Below are 16,217 nucleotides of genomic sequence, written 5' to 3'. Positions count from 1 at the left end.
AACAGGAAATATAATATCAAGGAGAACTTGACCTGTCAAATTTATGGTCCCATTCATCTTGAGAGCTCCTTTTTCTTTTTTTCTTTTTTCTTTTTTCTTTTTTTTTTAGTTGCTTGTTTTATTTTTGTTTTAATGAAACAATGATATTATATTGGTTGGTTGTAAAATAAATTGTAAAAAATTATAAGAATATCATTTGAATGATCTAATTAAATTTTTGCTTCCTTTATGTTTGATTTTATTTCGCTCTCTACCATTTAAGTATGATCATTGAAGTTTCTATTTGTTGTTGATGTGTCCTTTTCATCCACATTTAGCCCCCCATCAATTGTCCTGACAGTGAATTGAAATAGACTTGCTTTAAGCGAAGATTCTAAGAGATATAATAAAGTAAAATGAATAAGTTTAAGGAAAGAAAAATAAGTAAAATGAAAATAAATTCGATATTTCTTTTTTTATTTTAAAAAATGATATTTGTAATCGTGAGTTAGCAAGTACCGTACAATCATTTAAAAAAAATAAATAAGGAATCACATAAAAAGAAAATTAATTTTTTAATTATGAACTATACTCCTTTTTAAAACGACTATACGATACTTGTACACTTCATAACTGTACGTAATATTACTCATTCATTTTATATTTTCTGTTGGAACTTTTCACCCACGCCATGTGATTTTGTATTAATAAGTCACAATATGATATTTAATGGCCGGTACAGATAGGCTAACAAATTCAGACAGATAAGAGATTAAATGAAAAATAAATACAAAATAAACTTAAATCAACCGCTTTAACTTTATATATATATATATATATATATATAAAGGAATTTCTCTAGCTATAAAAAACATATATAAAAAAATAATTTTATAAATTAACGTAATTTAATATATTTTAAAATTATAAAATTATTTTTATTATAAAATAGAATTAATATATCAAATCATAAATCCACTTCAGTGTGTGGAATTGTTCTGTATAATTATTTTGTGAATGTATTAGTACCCTATGTACGTGTGTGGGCATCTTTAGCGTATTACTGAGCCTGCTGCAGCCATTGTCTTAGAAGTCTTTCAACTGTTTCCTATTGTCATATATATATATATTCTGCGACAAAACACTGCTTGATGATTGAACTCCAATATGACAAAACATAACAAACCAGAAAGTTCTGTAAAAAAGTTAATACAAAATTAGCACATCGATCGCCAACTACCTAATCAAATTTGACTGAATGATATAATTGGAGGCACATCTCTCTCCCCTATCATAATTGAGTTGGGTTGGGTTGCCACGTCTGAAAAAAAGCTGGAAAGCATTTCTTTGGACAGCTATGACTTGGACGACCTAGAATTGGGACAGATCGAATGGCTAACATATAGAGTAGTATGCAAGAAACTTCATGACTTGGGTGGTGGGTTTTTAATGGGGGCTTGTAATTTTATATGGGATTCTCCCATTTGGAAGAAGATGGAGATTAGGGTTTGGTATTTGGAATGTTTTGCCGTCAGTCCTTGAACATATAAAATTAATAGGCTAATTGATTGCTAAGAGCTGATTCGAGTTATGAAAAACAAAGACCAAGCTAAGGGAAACAGACACGGTCTCCCACATGCAGCATGTGGATATTAAGATTAGTCAAATTTAAGAGATCAGGTTTGCAGATCTTAAACCAAGAAATTAATTGCTTTTGTTTCTAATCTTGCTAGCTAGGTTATTAAACTAGGATTAAAGATAGTACTTATACACTAAACCCTAGGAGATCGCGTGTGCTGTGGAGGTGAGGTGAACTAGGGTTAGGGAGTCTAAATAGCCTAACAAGATCCTACATTCGTGTAAACAAGTTGTGTTTATGCTTCTTAATTGTTTCCTCGGAGGGAGGCGGCAAAGCATAAAACTCACATTAATCTATGCAGAAAACAAGCTTATAACAATTACAACTACCCAATTAGCATCCAAAAACTGAGACAGGTGCCTTGGTGCGCTTGGAAATGTCTCTATATTGAGTAAAAAAGAGCCTCAAAAAGTTACAAACGAAGGTTTTGAGGAGATGCATTGCTCTTAAGAGTTCAAAACACAAAAATGCTTCCAGTTTCCCCAACCCCTATGAGGTACATGCATGGGATGGGAGACACAAATCCTCCTCCATACAAAAATCCCCTCAAATCTCAAGCAAGACCTATGAACCTATAGATTTATCAAAGCCCAAAAACCCACATTGGAGGAATCCAGAGTCTCCACTCTTAGACCTGTAGAAGGAAACAAAAAATAACAAACATTCTGCGTTTAAAATTGAGCAAGCAGCAATACCTGCACACTCTTAGTCTCTTAGAAAAAGTAGAAGTCACCTATACATTGTCCCATGAGCTTCTTAAGCACCAAACAAAATCAATTTTAAAAATCAAACAGTATCGATGCCTTCTTTGATGTAAAATAAGTATTACTGTTCTGTATTTGAACATTTTTGTGACCCTTTTGTATAAAGGAATCCAACTGCCTTCTTTTATTGCTTTCCTTCCCCTCGTAGACGATAGAAAAAAACCAAGGTATATAGTATTGTCACTTGTCAGTTCCTACTGCTTCAGCTTGGGTATTGGATCGGACCTAACTTTGCTGACCGTGGCAGAGGTTAGAGAGAAACGTAACATTTTAGAGTAATACTTTAGTTATAAAGAAATTACATGAAAATAAATTTATAAATTAATATATCTTGATGCATTACGTTAAATTATAAAATTATTTTTACTATAAAATAAATTTAACAAATCATATAAAATTATATTAATTTTTAAATTTATTTTTATCTATGTATTATTATAAGTAGGGTAGAGGGAAATAGAGGTAGAGATCGGGCAGTGTATACTGTTGAGTTGGGGGAGCTGGGTGGGGGTGACCAAATCCAAAATCCTTCTCCTCTCCCCAAGTCCCAAAGTCTCTCCAAAGCTGGTTTTGGGTTGGCCTTGGATTTGGGGTGAAAAGCCTAGAGAGAGAGAGACCGAGCCAAGCTTCCTCTCCTCCAAACACCACTTTATTCTCTCTTCAAATTCTATACTTTGCTCTGTAACCCCAACGAGGTTTCTTTTTGTTGACAGACAGCCAAAACTCTTTCCCTCTCTATTTTCTCCTACATTCTCTTGTTCTATTAGAAGAATCTCATAGTCTTACTTCTACTAATTCAGGGCTCTGCCCCCACTCCCTCTCTTCATTTCCCTTTCAAATTCCTCTGTTTCTTTTCCTCTGTTTTCTCTCGACTTAATCCTGAAAATAGGAAGTAAAACGAAAACTCTTCTCAGTGTTTTTATGTTTTATCTAAACGTTTGGAAACCCAGAAGATAAAATGCCGAGAAACTGGGATTTTGTTTGTTCCATCAGTTGTTTCCTTCTTTCCATTACCTGAGGAAACAGAATGTCTTGCCTGCCGATTCATTCGGTTATACTCCTGCAACTCAGTTAGTTTTCTCCCGTTGTTTTGGGATTAAATCGGTTTTTTTTCTCTTATATTTTAATTCATTCTAGAGGGGGGGAAAAATACAGGTTTCTGAGGCGTTACGCTTTCATTTCTGAGATTTGATTTTTCTATGGTCTTGGTTCATTTTTCCCCGTGAAATTTCTTTGTACAGTTGAAGTACGAATTATAATGAGCTTCTGTAAATCTTGATAGCCGTATGAAGTTTGTGCGACAATGAGAGATGGGAGTTCGAAGAAAAGCAAGGTTTAAGAAATGCCACTTCTCTCAATTTGTATGCTTTTTCCCTCTTTTTCTGTTGTTGTGAGATTCCTGACTCTGTATTACTTGGTGAAGCTTTCATGGCCCAGGACATTGGTCAAGAAGTGGTTCAACATCAGGAGCAAAGCTGAGGACTTCCACGCAGACGATGTCCTTTATGAAGGTGATGGCCGATCATTTATATCGATTTTCTGCACGATTTGGATGCGATTAGGGCTCTGGACTTTGGAAATATTAACTTTTGTATCAACAGAAAAAATGGGATTTTCTCAGCATTAACCGACTTGCTTTAACATTTTTCTAGACCCAGAACGCAATTATCACTATTCTCCTTCTGCATCACTGTTGGGTACAACAATTGTAATTTTCTCGGGTGTATTGAGGTCCGCAAAGTCCATTAGCAGCTCGTGATCTGATTTTTGTTTCTTCCTCTTTGTGAAGTTCAATTATTTATGTTTGCAACTGAAATATCTTTGTTTTTTTTTCTTTGTTGCATGAATGTATGATAATGATGCATTCAACGGAAAAGAGCACAGCTTTAAGAACTTTTTGGTGTTTCTTTTTCAGGTGGTGAGGAAGAGTGGAGGAACAACTGTTCAGAGAGGGAGGCATGCACAATCAAGAAAAGCAAAATAGGTTCAGTATCAGACAACTCAGGATTGCTTTGGACCACTCCATTCACTAAAATCACACTAAATAAAGCTTAAGCATACTTTGAAGATAGAATTTTGCTAAGAGTCTCGTTAATTTCTTTCTCCCAATTATTTTCACAAATCCGTCTAAACCGCATCCCAAAACTGTACAGAGAGATCGAACAAAAGGAACTCTGATCGTGTTCGGCGAGGTAAGATCGATATAGATGCCTCGCAAGCTACAGATGTGCATAATTACAGGTGTGCTTTGTTGTTTCTCTTCGTCTTGTATTGATTAATGCCTTTTGTTAAGGGGTGGCTTTTATTTGAGTTCCTTTTCCATTTGGGTCGTAGCCTTTTTGTAGCTACGTGGAATGTGGCTGGAAAATGCCCTCCGAGTAATTTGAGTCTTGAAGATTGGCTTCATACCTCTCCTCCTGCTGACATTTACGTTCTTGGGTATGTCCTATTAACCAAACGCTGATCTTTGTATTTTGATTTAGTTGAGCAATTTTTCTGGCATTTTGAAGCCTTATTTGATCCATTGCCTGTCAGGTTTCAAGAAATTGTTCCTCTGAATGCTGGCAATGTTTTAGGCACAGAAGATAATGGGCCTGCCAGAAAATGGCTAGCCCTTATCAGGAAAACGTTGAACAATCTTCCAGGCACTAGTGGTGGATGCCACACGCCTTCACCAATCCCTGATCCGGTTGTTGAATTAGATGCAGACTTTGAAGGATCAACAAGGCAGAAGGCTTCGTCATTTTTCCATCGGCGATCATTCCAATCCTTGAGTCGGAGCATGAGATTGGACCAGGACATGTCAATGTCACACCCCCGACTTGATCGGCGGTATAGCATTTGTGACCGGGTCATTTTTGGGAACAGGCCAAGTGACTGTGACCTGAATTTCAGATATGGCTCCTCTGATGATGAGAATGGACTGGGGGATTCACCAGTGGCAACACATTATTCACCAGTGTCCTACAGTGGACTTTTGTCCGTGGAGGATAGGGACAGACAGCGAGGCCACTCAAGGTATTGTTTGGTTGCCAGTAAGCAAATGGTTGGGATATTTCTAACAATTTGGATAAAGAGTGATCTCAGAGATGATGTTCGCAACATGAAAGTGTCTTGTGTGGGAAGAGGACTGATGGGTTATCTTGGAAACAAGGTATATTTTTTCTTGTGGAACTTTCTTGAACTTGAGAGTAAAATTATCATGAACTAGGGTTGGAATTCTCATTTACTTTTTTTTTTCCTCCCCAGGGTTCCATTTCTATTAGCATGTCTTTGCACCAAACAAGCTTTTGCTTCGTATGTAGCCATTTGACCTCTGGACAGAAGGATGGTGATGAGTTAAGGAGAAACTCTGATGTCATGGAGATACTTCGGAAGACAAGGTTTCCAAGGGTCCGTCGCATGAGTGATGCGGGTTCTCCTCAAACAATTCTAGAACATGAGTGAGGCTTTATTCATTGAATTTCTCATTGGCTCTTATGTTCCTTACCTTTTCTTGAATACTATGAAATAGGCAATCTAAAAGAAACTTACCAATTGCTTATGATGCTATATTTTGATTCTCTTGGTGCAGTCGAATTATCTGGCTGGGGGATTTGAACTATCGTATTGCTCTATCTTACCGTTCTGCAAAGGCTCTTGTTGAGATGCACAATTGGAGGGCATTGCTAGAAAATGACCAGGCATGATTACTGCCTTAGATGTAGTATTGATGTTTGTTTACTATTTATGTGCTCTTAATTTTATTTTACTTCATTTTTTTTCCTTTTGCTAAACAATTCCAAGAAATGTTCATTCTCAATATTTGTTGGTGCTTTCAGCTGTGTATAGAGCAGAGACGGGGCCACGTCTTTGAGGGATGGAATGAAGGAAAAATTTACTTCCCTCCTACATACAAGTATTCGACTAATTCTGATAGATATGCGGGGGATGATAGGCACCCAAAGGAGAAGCGAAGAACTCCTGCATGGTAATCCTCTCTCACTCTAAAAATGATGAAAAGTGTGCTCTTAAGAGGGACAAGAATGGGGGACTGGAAAAAAAGGAGGAGAGAAGGGGGGAAAAGGAGGGGGGTGGGTATGTGTGTGTAAGGATTATAGGGGAAAGAAACATCTTGTAGCATAACCGTAGGCGAGAAACTAAACTGCTGACCTTAGCGGAAGTAATTGTCATTAGGGCATGTGACATATCAATGGAACCATGGAAAGTGGAAGTGGAAAATGAGTATACGAAATCTAATCTGGTTGTTTGCATGTGAAGGTGTGATCGTATATTATGGTATGGCAGAGGCCTCCATCAATTATCATATGTTCGAGGGGAGTCAAGGTTCTCTGATCACAGGCCAGTTTATGGCATATTCTTGGCGGAGGTTGAGTCTTTAAACCGTGGCCGTATCAAGAAAAGCATGAGTTGCTCCAATGCCAGGATTGAGGTAGAAGAGCTGTTGCCATACATGGATGGATACACTGAACTCAATTTCTTTTGAGGGATGTAGATCTTAATGATTTGCATTCCATTATGGTCAACTTGAAATAATGGAAGAAGGATTGGTAGCTCTTCAAGGTAGTTCAGATTACAATATTCCTCTCAATTGCTTGCATATTGATGTAATTTTACTACATCATAATCGAATTAAATCTGAGTGGACAATATACAGGATTACAACAAATACGAAATACTGGGAGCTAAACTCAAGTTTCTTCAATATTTAAACACCAGTTTGTCTCCCAATTCAATCAGGTATTCACCTTGGTTTATCCTTCTGATCAATTTTGTGTTATGCTCACAAAAGTTAGAGGTCAAGTTTTAATTCATTGACTACATTTACCAAGTTTGGATAGTTTACAATCTTGCTTTCAGGAGAGATGAGATCCATGAATGCTTTTCATGGGCTAAACGGCACTCTCACTTTTTGCCAAATAAAAGTCGTGAGCTGGGTGAACGCAACTCCTGCCTTTTTGGGATATGCACGTATGACGTATGTATTTTCTGGGAATAGGTTGCCAATTGTGTTTTTTGTTTCCTTCAAGAGCTTTTACTTGAGATCTCTTGCATTTTCTTACTCTTTATCTTCACTCAGTCCCATCTTGCAGGTCCATCTATTTGCCGCTAAGAACTCGGCCCCAATGCTGATAGATATTAGAGACAGCTCTGTTTTCCACAATCCAAAAGAAGGTCCGCCCATTCGTTCTTTATTGTTCTTGGTTTGGCTATCATTCTTCCTCCAATTGCCTCTTCTCTAATCCTCTTCATACCTATCCTTGTCACAACTATACAGAACATTGTGAATCACAATTCCTTTCATTTCCTGATGAACAAGGTCTTGAACTCCTGGAATGCAACCATTATATTGTTGGACCCTATTTATGAGGTAGGCAGATTGTCATCCAATGATGTTGTTTTATAGAAACTTAAAGCCACCAGGGCATTTTTATAAGCTAACAGAAGTAGTATATTTGTTGTTATTTTACCTTCTTTGCAGGAAGAAGTGGCCTAATCTAGATTAAAGGAGTACCAACTGTGTCTGATATCTAATTACCTTGCAATTCTAATTGTTTAAAGGGGAAAGAAATAACATGGGTTTATTCCAAAGGAAAGAATTATGGATGTGGTGGATACTGGCTACAAGCCAAAAAAGAGCTGAGTGATACGATAAAGAAGCTTCTTTTTATCTGTTGCTGCAGGTGATTTTACTCAAAATAATACAAAAGTGAATTTGTTTGGCTGTATCCAGGTTCTTTTTTATGTCAAAAAGCCAAAAAGCACACAGTAACTAGCTTACCCTTTTATAGATTTGACAGGTGATTGCCTAACTCATTAGTCCTTGCTTTGATTTCCTTGCCAAACTCATTAGTCCTAGATTTGAGAGATTAATGCAATTGGAAAATCAAGGACGGTATCTTGCGCTTTAACACCCTATCAATTTAGTTTAAAGGACCTTCCAAAGAATATAAAGAAAGTATGATAAAGAGAGTGGATTTTGAAGTACAACTTGGTTAGTTGAACTTGCAACCAATTTTCTATTCCAAACACTTTCTAAAATATTAATAGGATTATTGTAAATGACCATAATTTTCTTTGTTGGTGCAAATATTAAAAGGATTTTCGAGAGCCTATATGAATAGATAGCACTTTTTATTCGAGTAATGGTATGTACAATCTTTTTCATGATTCTTTACACACTTATTTTATAAAAATACTTCTTGTTTAAAACGTGATTATGTAAATGATTGTGAAAAGAATCATGTGCAATTAAAATGATCCGGGAGAAGTTTTGGTGAGACACTTATTGATGTAAGAGGGTAATGTTAATATAAAATGAGAGATCAAAATTCTAGAAATTTTTTACTTCTGAATTTTTTTTAATAAATTACGCAAATGAATGATATAAACTAGGATGTAATAACATTTCTCTTCTTACAGTGTTTCATATTTTTTTTAAATATGTTTACTCTGAGAGAGAGAGAGAGAGAGAGAGAGAGAGAGAGAGAGAGAGAGAGAGAGCAACGGAACGGTTGTTGTCCCCTGTGCATGTCTCCGTTCACTATCCTGGTTTTCCGTGCTCACTAGCCTTTATTATCCCGTTCTTGATCATGACAGTATTACACTCTCCAATCACTTGATCATGACAGTATTACACTCTCCAATCACTTGGAAGTGAAAAAGAAAGACTCCGGTTGAAGTGGAACGTGTTGTACACGGTAAAGAATTGACGTCAAGTTGAATTTTTTTACTACAGGCAAAGAAACAGTAGAAGGGTATGTTAGGAAGAGAAAATAATACATGACAAACACGACGGATGGTGTTGGTTCATCCGGAACATAGATCTTATGCATCCATTGTACCCTTTAAAAACTAGACACGTAGCTCAGCTCTTCCCTCCCTTGTAAACATGAAAAAAATAAAAAGATAAAAAATAAAAGTAAGTATAATAATAGAATTTTTTTGAAGATCAGTAGTAACTCCGGATTGAAGATAAACTTTTTTGGTAATCGTGCTTATGATCATGAATTTGCTGAATTATACACGTAAACGAAGCTTGAAATCAAACCCCAATCCAAAGATGATGTAGGATCTCATTTCAATTTCAAAACCGATTCCAACTCACCAAACTCAATAACACATGGTACGCTCTGCAATGCACATCAGTATGAACAAAACTGCATGATTAGAGTCCCGACGCATCGTAACACTTGCGCGCCAAATTCATGCATTCCAACCAATGCAAGGTCTCCGCATTCGGGTCCCTCTCGACCACCACATCTGACACCGTGATCTGCACAGTGCCGCGGTAGCTAGTGATCCTCCCGCGCACTCTCGCCACGACTCCAAGCCTAATCTCCGCAGCGAAGCGGTTCGCGGCTTCGGCAATAAGTCGAACATCTGACGGGCTGCGGCGAGCGAAGTAGGGGGAGGCGAGGTGGTTGAGCCAGAGAACGCATCCGACGCAACCGGTGCCATCGTCGATGGTGAATTTGAGGAACTTGCTGGGTTTGAGTTCGCGGGAGGTGACGGTGCCCACGGTTTCGGCGCGGGAAAGAAGGGCGCCTTTGCGAGAAAAAGAAATGGGGTCTGAGGAAGAATGAGAGGGGGTTTGCAAGAGAGAGAGGAGGTCGAAGGCCAGTAGTTTTACGTGCGTATTGTAAAGTCGTCGGCGATGCTGATGATGATCCATGAGAGAGAGAGAGAGAGAGAGAGAGAGAGAGTTTTTAGATGGTTTCCTGGGGTGGTCCGAGCTGGTTAAAGTAGAAAAATTCGAAGATTATTAGAATTGTAAAATGGGATAATGGTGCAAGTTCTAGTTTTATAATAACGATATGTAAAATGAGTTTCGTGTAGGCCTCTTATAAAATCAAGTAAATCTCATAGTCAAAAAACATAAAAAATTTACTTTTTCATTACATTTGTCACTATCATTACTCGTAGTTCTAATGGAACCGAGCTCGATTCTCAGTTAAATCTACTTTGGTTGGTGTGTATTTTTGAAGTTTTAACGCCCAAAACTTGTACTCAATAAGGCCAAACAAGATCATAACATAGAGTTAAGATCGTTCGTTTCATAAAAATTAGTGAACAGAACAGAATCCCCAATATTAACTTATAGTGGATTTCGTTGACTGAAAGTATCACTCGAAAATATTATAGTGGGATTTGATCCTGGAGGGAGGATACCACCAAGATGAAGGCCTTTACCACTTGAGCCAACCCCTAGGGGTTTGAAAGGGCAAACTAACTAAAATTCATACCAATACTTCTCAGCCACGTAATAGTAGTCAGATCTATTTCACAGCATGTAGCTGAACTCCATGTCGACCACATAATAGTAGTCATCCTCTTAAAAATGTGTAACCCATGACAGTGAAGAATAAACAACAGACGTTGTAACACAGTTTTACAAGTGCATAGCAACCTATTTAATTGTTGACGAGAAAATTTTCACATCTTGGTTCAGAGCATCTGCATTTCGTTAAATCGTTGTGCCAATGCACAAACGTGTAGATACATTAACACATATCTTAAAACACGTCTGTCCACTAGAATATTCTCTTCTTCTACTTTAATGGGTAAAGATATTTGAAAACAGCTCATCCAACCATGGTCCGTTTTCGTCCTCTTTGACGCACTGTGAAGGTGCAAAAGAAGTTTGTAAACAGGAAATGCAACAAGGAACAAAGATACCCAGAGAATAGCATTTTACATTCCAAATTAAGAAGAAAAGAAAAACAAAAAGAAGGGAGGTGGGGAATGCACCTTGAGCAAGCTTGTTAAATGTGGATGACCACTGTTTTGATGATTTCCGATAGGCAGCAAGTATCCGGTCCATCTATCCAAGGTGCAATAATGAGGAAATCAGGCTCTGCTCAGAAAATCATTAGCAAAATAACAATGGACAGAGAAAACCAGAATTGAAGTAGCATAATGAAAAGTGTATTGTGTCTCTCATAAAATTCCATGCGCTGGTGTTCATAATAACATGAAGTCATTTCCAACATAATGGGGCAGGGTTGCGTGGCCAGGTAACATAGGTGCACAAGATTTAATAAATATGAATGAAGTAAATGTAATGGTCTTAGAAGTTCTGGCTATTTCGGGTCTCAAGTATTTTTGGAAATGATCAAAATCTTCGAAACAAAGTCTCAAAGATGTAGTTTAAAATCCAATTTCATTTTTTTTACAAGTAAGAAGAAAGTTTAATATCCAATTTCATTGAATCATTCTAAACACGATAAAGCAAGATATTTCAATTGAAAAGGAAAAGTAATACGAAAGACAAGATTTTGAAGCTCCAACCAGTTAAATAAGAGTCCACTTCCAATTCTTTCTTATTTCTCTCTACAATAAAAATGGACAAGTAAACTATCATTAAAGGAAGGAAAATCACTTGGCTTACCACATTCCCACACAAAGAATGCATGGAAAGAAGTGCTCGTTCAAGTACATATAAATCGACAGCTTTATCTTCCGGAAGGGTTGAAGTGAAGCTCAGACCAAAGTCTATGAGGACCTATGGAAAGATATTGACTGACTGTAATGTAGGTTGATAATAACTTCTAATCATGAGAATAATGGTAGGAAGATGAGAAACCTCCACTTGCACCCACCAAACGAAAAAGAAAAAGGGAGGGAACTCACAAGCTGATTGGTACCGCTTTTGAGTAACATGTTTGATGTGGTCAAGTCACCATGGATGAGGCCACCATCATGTAATTTTCCGATTGCATCCCCAATTTGAGAAGCAATATCATCTAATCGTTCTTCAACAACACCATGTGACCCAAATTCAAGCAACACATCTTTGACAGAAGGACCCTCTACATACTCAAATGTAAGAGTATGAAGCACAGGGTCCACGGAATACAACACAGGAGTAGCAACTCCAAGTCGTCTTGCTTTTGTCATGCACCTGGCCTCCTGTTCTCAGCAATCAACTTACAGAGACATCCGACAAGAAGCAAAAACTTGCTTCATCAATTATGGTATGAAAATCAGAAAGGCAGTTTTACAGCGAAAAACTTACAGCATTTAAGCGCTTAAGAGTGAGTTTAGAATCCAAAGTTGGATGTCGATACTTCTTTGAGAAGCGTTCCTTGACAATGGACCTCCTTCCCACAAAATTCGACTCAAAAATTTTCTGAAAGGGAATATTAAGATCAGTATAAAAGTTATAAACTGCAGTGGTCAACGTTTCTCTATAGTGGTTCATGCCAAACTGAAAATTTAGGCAAGCTACTAATGAATGTTTGTTTTCAAAATTAATTCGGGCCAGCTAGTTATGACTTGTAATTGAACTTTACCCTTGACCCAACATATATATAAAGAGATAAAGGATAAAAAGTACATAATTTCTCAAAGATTTTCAATAAGAACTAAAACCAGCTAAAAGAGAGAATTTAAAAGTTCAAATTGTAACTGCACTCACAGCTTCAGCTCCTTGTTTCAGCAGAATAAGAGAGCCTTCTTTCTCATCTGCCTGGATGTCCATTAATGAAGAACCTATTGTACCCAGTGCAAGTTGATATTCAATCAAAATTATCTGGTAGTGAGATAGAAGAGAGAGGCAAACTATGCAACGAAAAGCGTTATACCAAAGATGATGTAGAACAGACATGCTGACAAAAAAGTTTCAGTAATTTTTTCCTTTCTATCTTTTACACAACACCATAAACAATCACAATAAGAGATATTAATTCATGGGAAGCACTAATCTAAGGTCAAATTTCAGTGTAAAACACTAAACTCGCTTCTGCCTCTTAGTTTAGCAACCAGTGTAGTGTCCCTACTAGTGCACAAAAGACATGCTCTGGTAATGACATCAAGATGCTAACGAAGAATCAAAATACCACACCAGGATTCAATATCAGAGTAATCGACGAAGACAAGCAAAGAGAGCACCTTTCTTTCTCTGGCCAGGAAAATGGGATGGGGAAAACTTGAAAGTTGGCGCCACGGAGCAAAGAAAAGAAAAAACCCCCAACTGGAAATGCTGGGGGCAAAACCCGCACTCCTTGATTTTAGGTAGGGATGACAATTCGTGTTTGTGGATTACATTTGTGTCATGTGGACATTCAATTATATGAGCCAACCCAAACACAATCCATTTACTTAAACGGATCAGACCTTCAGATCCTAACATGACTAATTGAAATAACCGATGACACAACACGACTAGCATAACTCATTTAATAATTAATTAGAATGGGCCAACAAGACATGGCGTATTTCAACCCTTTCCAAACCATTTAAGTAAATGGTTGAAGTGGCCCATATAATCCATTTGACATGATTAACATAATTGCAAGTAAAAATTAAATCAATATCTAAAAAAAACAATAATAAAACTATGTACTAACAAAAAATATCAATACTTTTCAAGTTTTAATCTATAATAAAATCAATATTAGAAACCCAACATTTACAAATATGAAAACATGTTATAAGAATACTAATAGGTCAAATAAATATATTGAGAAATATCAATATTACAACCAAACATCTGTGACCGTCAACGTGACATAGCTACCAGTCCCAAACCAACAAACAGGAAATCGAATGCGTTTGATAAAAATAAAAAAAAATAAAAATAATTCTATTTGAAATGAAAAGGTGAAGAAAATTTAAGAAGTTCTAACCTTTTAGAGAGGGATGCCGTGTGAGAGAGAGAGACACTCAGAGAGGGGCACCGTGAGAGACACAGAGGCGGGGCGGCCGATGAGACAGAGACAGAAGGACTTCGGAGACCGATGGATATGACGACGGAGCCAACTGAGACCGACCGAGACGACGGAGACCGAGACCGAGAAGGAGGGAAACCGTGAGAGAGACGGAGGGGAGACCGTGAGAGAGGGAGAGAGGGAGACTCAGAGAGGTTACGAGGTGGGAGGAGTTGTACTGGGCGGCCGTGTGATAGTGTTAGCCTTAGGGTCGGTCAGGAGTATGTGAGTGAGAGATAGTGATAATATTAGGGTATAATTGTAATTTTAAGCGATAACATTAGGGTATAATTGTAATATCCTCAATCTTAATTGATTTTTTTTTTTTTTTAAATTTAGCTAGACATGTGTAACACCTGTTCCTTAATAAAGTTATGTTTATAAATTTTTGAGGCTTAATTTTTCTTTTTTTTTTTTTTTTCTAATCAAGCTTATAATATATATAAAGGAGAGTTATAAAAGAGGGGGTGGATCCTTTCCACTGTCCAGATATAAAAAGCAATGAGGAATTGAAAAAAGGGATAGGTTACCAAACACATAGTTTGTAGCTGCCCACTGCGCTACCGAGTGTTCACATCGGTTTTGAGATCAATGAATTTTGGTAAATTTTCAAGATGGATGGTCTTCTGCATATGATCTAATGTCTTCTATAATGGGAGAGATCGATCAAAAAAGGGTAGAATCTTTACAATCGATTGCTGAGAAAACTGACTGAGCATCACCCTCTATTGTTATAAAGCTTGAGTTGGATTGAAAGGAACTACTTGCCATGACGGTTGCTAGTAATGCCGCTTTTGCTTCAGCTACCAACGGGATTGAAGAGGCAATTTTTTCTGTGTAGATCTCCAAAATATCACCTAAGTGATTTCTCTGAATTGCTGAAGTTACATAAAAATCATTTCTCACTGCTGCATCAAAGGAGATACTAAAAGATCCAAATGGAGGAGGATTCCAAACGAGAGTTGGGGTTTTGGTCGAAGAGCAAATGGACCAGGCATTTTTGTAGTTTTCATAAACTGTGGCTAGTTGCTTCTTTATTTCTTCCAGAGAGAAACTTGAAAAATTGTGGACTTTCTCATTTCAACTTTTCCACAGAAGATCTAGAAGAACGACTGCATATATTTGGAAATGGTGGCTCTCATTCTCCTGTAGGCCTAGGAGTTTACCCAGATAGATAATCATTTTTATCCAATCTAAAATGGAGTGGATTGGCAGTCTTGCTATATAACAAAAAATCCTATAATAAATAAATTCAATCTATATTAAATACTTAAAATAAAAAAAATAAAAAAGAGCTTACGGAAATACTAATTTAAAATCAATAAGTCGTATGCTTATTAAAATAATTTATTAAACTAATATCATAAAACCAAGCATAACATAAACTTTCTAGGCCTCTACCTCGCCTTCCTAGGTCAAGTCTTGTTCTGTGGCTCTATCATCATAAAGATCATCACATGGAGTGGTTAAAATATAAAAATATAGAAAAATGAGTCGAATATTCAATATGCAACACATTATACAATAAACATATATAATAACATAGGATTTCTTGAAAAATATGTATACTCATAAATACATACGTAAGTAACATGAACATGACTTATCTTTCACTTGTCATAGACCGATACCCATTGTTGATCTCCATGTGCTAGGGTTAGTGAATCTAAGTAAATTCTGATTCTGATTCTGCTCATGGTCGCAGGTCTAGGCCAAAGTCCATTTAGAGCATATTTTTTCTTCAAATATTGTAGTCCTATGCCTATTATCTTCCATTCGTCTATATCCATTCAAGTATGCAAGTAAGACCTTAAGTTATATGTAATCATGCCAATAATCCCATTCCAACAACAATTAATACTAGTGGTTGAGGAAGATAGTTACGTGTCCTCATTGGCAGGCAAGTCAGGGTCAGGCAACTGTGCCAAGGAGAAAACTCAAGCTGGTACCACATTCCTCTGTCTATCTCTTGTAGCTTGAGTAGTAAATGGGTTCTTCCTAGGACAGTCTCGAATATGATGTCCTTCCTGCCTACACTTTATGGTTCCCATCAAACATTTCCCAACATGCCTCTTACCACACTTCTCACACATGGGAAGCCATCTTGTTTCACCCTGTCATGGC

General features: G+C 37.1%; 3 protein-coding genes across 5 annotated transcripts; 1 reads left to right on the top strand and 2 right to left on the bottom strand.

The window, feature by feature from the left end:
- Positions 1-2,858: 2,858 nt before the first annotated feature.
- LOC122317149 (type I inositol polyphosphate 5-phosphatase 4-like) lies at positions 2,859-8,111 on the top strand. Of its 3 annotated transcripts, none has more exons than XM_043134086.1 (15): positions 2,859-3,715; positions 3,806-3,893; positions 4,298-4,366; positions 4,536-4,623; positions 4,717-4,821; positions 4,918-5,536; positions 5,632-5,825; positions 5,957-6,065; positions 6,204-6,352; positions 6,643-6,945; positions 7,040-7,122; positions 7,243-7,360; positions 7,476-7,557; positions 7,661-7,753; positions 7,865-8,111. In XM_043134086.1, the coding sequence occupies exons 1-10, from the start codon at positions 3,686-3,688 to the stop codon at positions 6,866-6,868; spliced, it is 1,677 nt and encodes a 558-aa protein (XP_042990020.1). In that variant the 5' UTR covers positions 2,859-3,685; the 3' UTR covers positions 6,869-6,945; positions 7,040-7,122; positions 7,243-7,360; positions 7,476-7,557; positions 7,661-7,753; positions 7,865-8,111. The 3 variants fall into 3 exon arrangements, with proteins under 3 accessions (XP_042990020.1, XP_042990019.1, XP_042990021.1); XM_043134085.1 differs by having other exon boundaries at positions 7,463-7,557; XM_043134087.1 differs by having other exon boundaries at positions 7,224-7,360; positions 7,463-7,557.
- Positions 8,112-9,351: 1,240 nt separating this feature from the next.
- Positions 9,352-10,163, bottom strand: LOC122317069 (CST complex subunit STN1). Its single transcript, XM_043133968.1, has one exon. The coding sequence runs from the start codon at positions 10,055-10,057 to the stop codon at positions 9,551-9,553; it is 507 nt and encodes a 168-aa protein (XP_042989902.1). The 5' UTR covers positions 10,058-10,163; the 3' UTR covers positions 9,352-9,550.
- A 471-nt stretch (positions 10,164-10,634) lies between these two features.
- Positions 10,635-14,311, bottom strand: LOC122317067 (EKC/KEOPS complex subunit bud32). Its single transcript, XM_043133967.1, has 7 exons — positions 14,013-14,311; positions 12,803-12,876; positions 12,401-12,514; positions 12,016-12,294; positions 11,774-11,887; positions 11,134-11,206; positions 10,635-11,005 (listed from the first exon to the last, which is right to left on the bottom strand). Exons 2-7 carry the CDS (start codon positions 12,863-12,865, stop codon positions 10,968-10,970), a joined length of 681 nt encoding a protein of 226 aa, XP_042989901.1. The 5' UTR covers positions 12,866-12,876; positions 14,013-14,311; the 3' UTR covers positions 10,635-10,967.
- Between the last annotated feature and the right edge of the window lie 1,906 nt (positions 14,312-16,217).

The sequence above is a fragment of the Carya illinoinensis genome, chromosome 7 (assembly GCF_018687715.1).
Source record: "Carya illinoinensis cultivar Pawnee chromosome 7, C.illinoinensisPawnee_v1, whole genome shotgun sequence".
In the NCBI taxonomy this organism is placed as follows: Eukaryota; Viridiplantae; Streptophyta; class Magnoliopsida; order Fagales; family Juglandaceae; genus Carya; species Carya illinoinensis.
The sequence above is the reverse complement of the archived record's forward strand: the minus strand, read 5'-3'. Positions and strand labels throughout refer to the sequence as shown.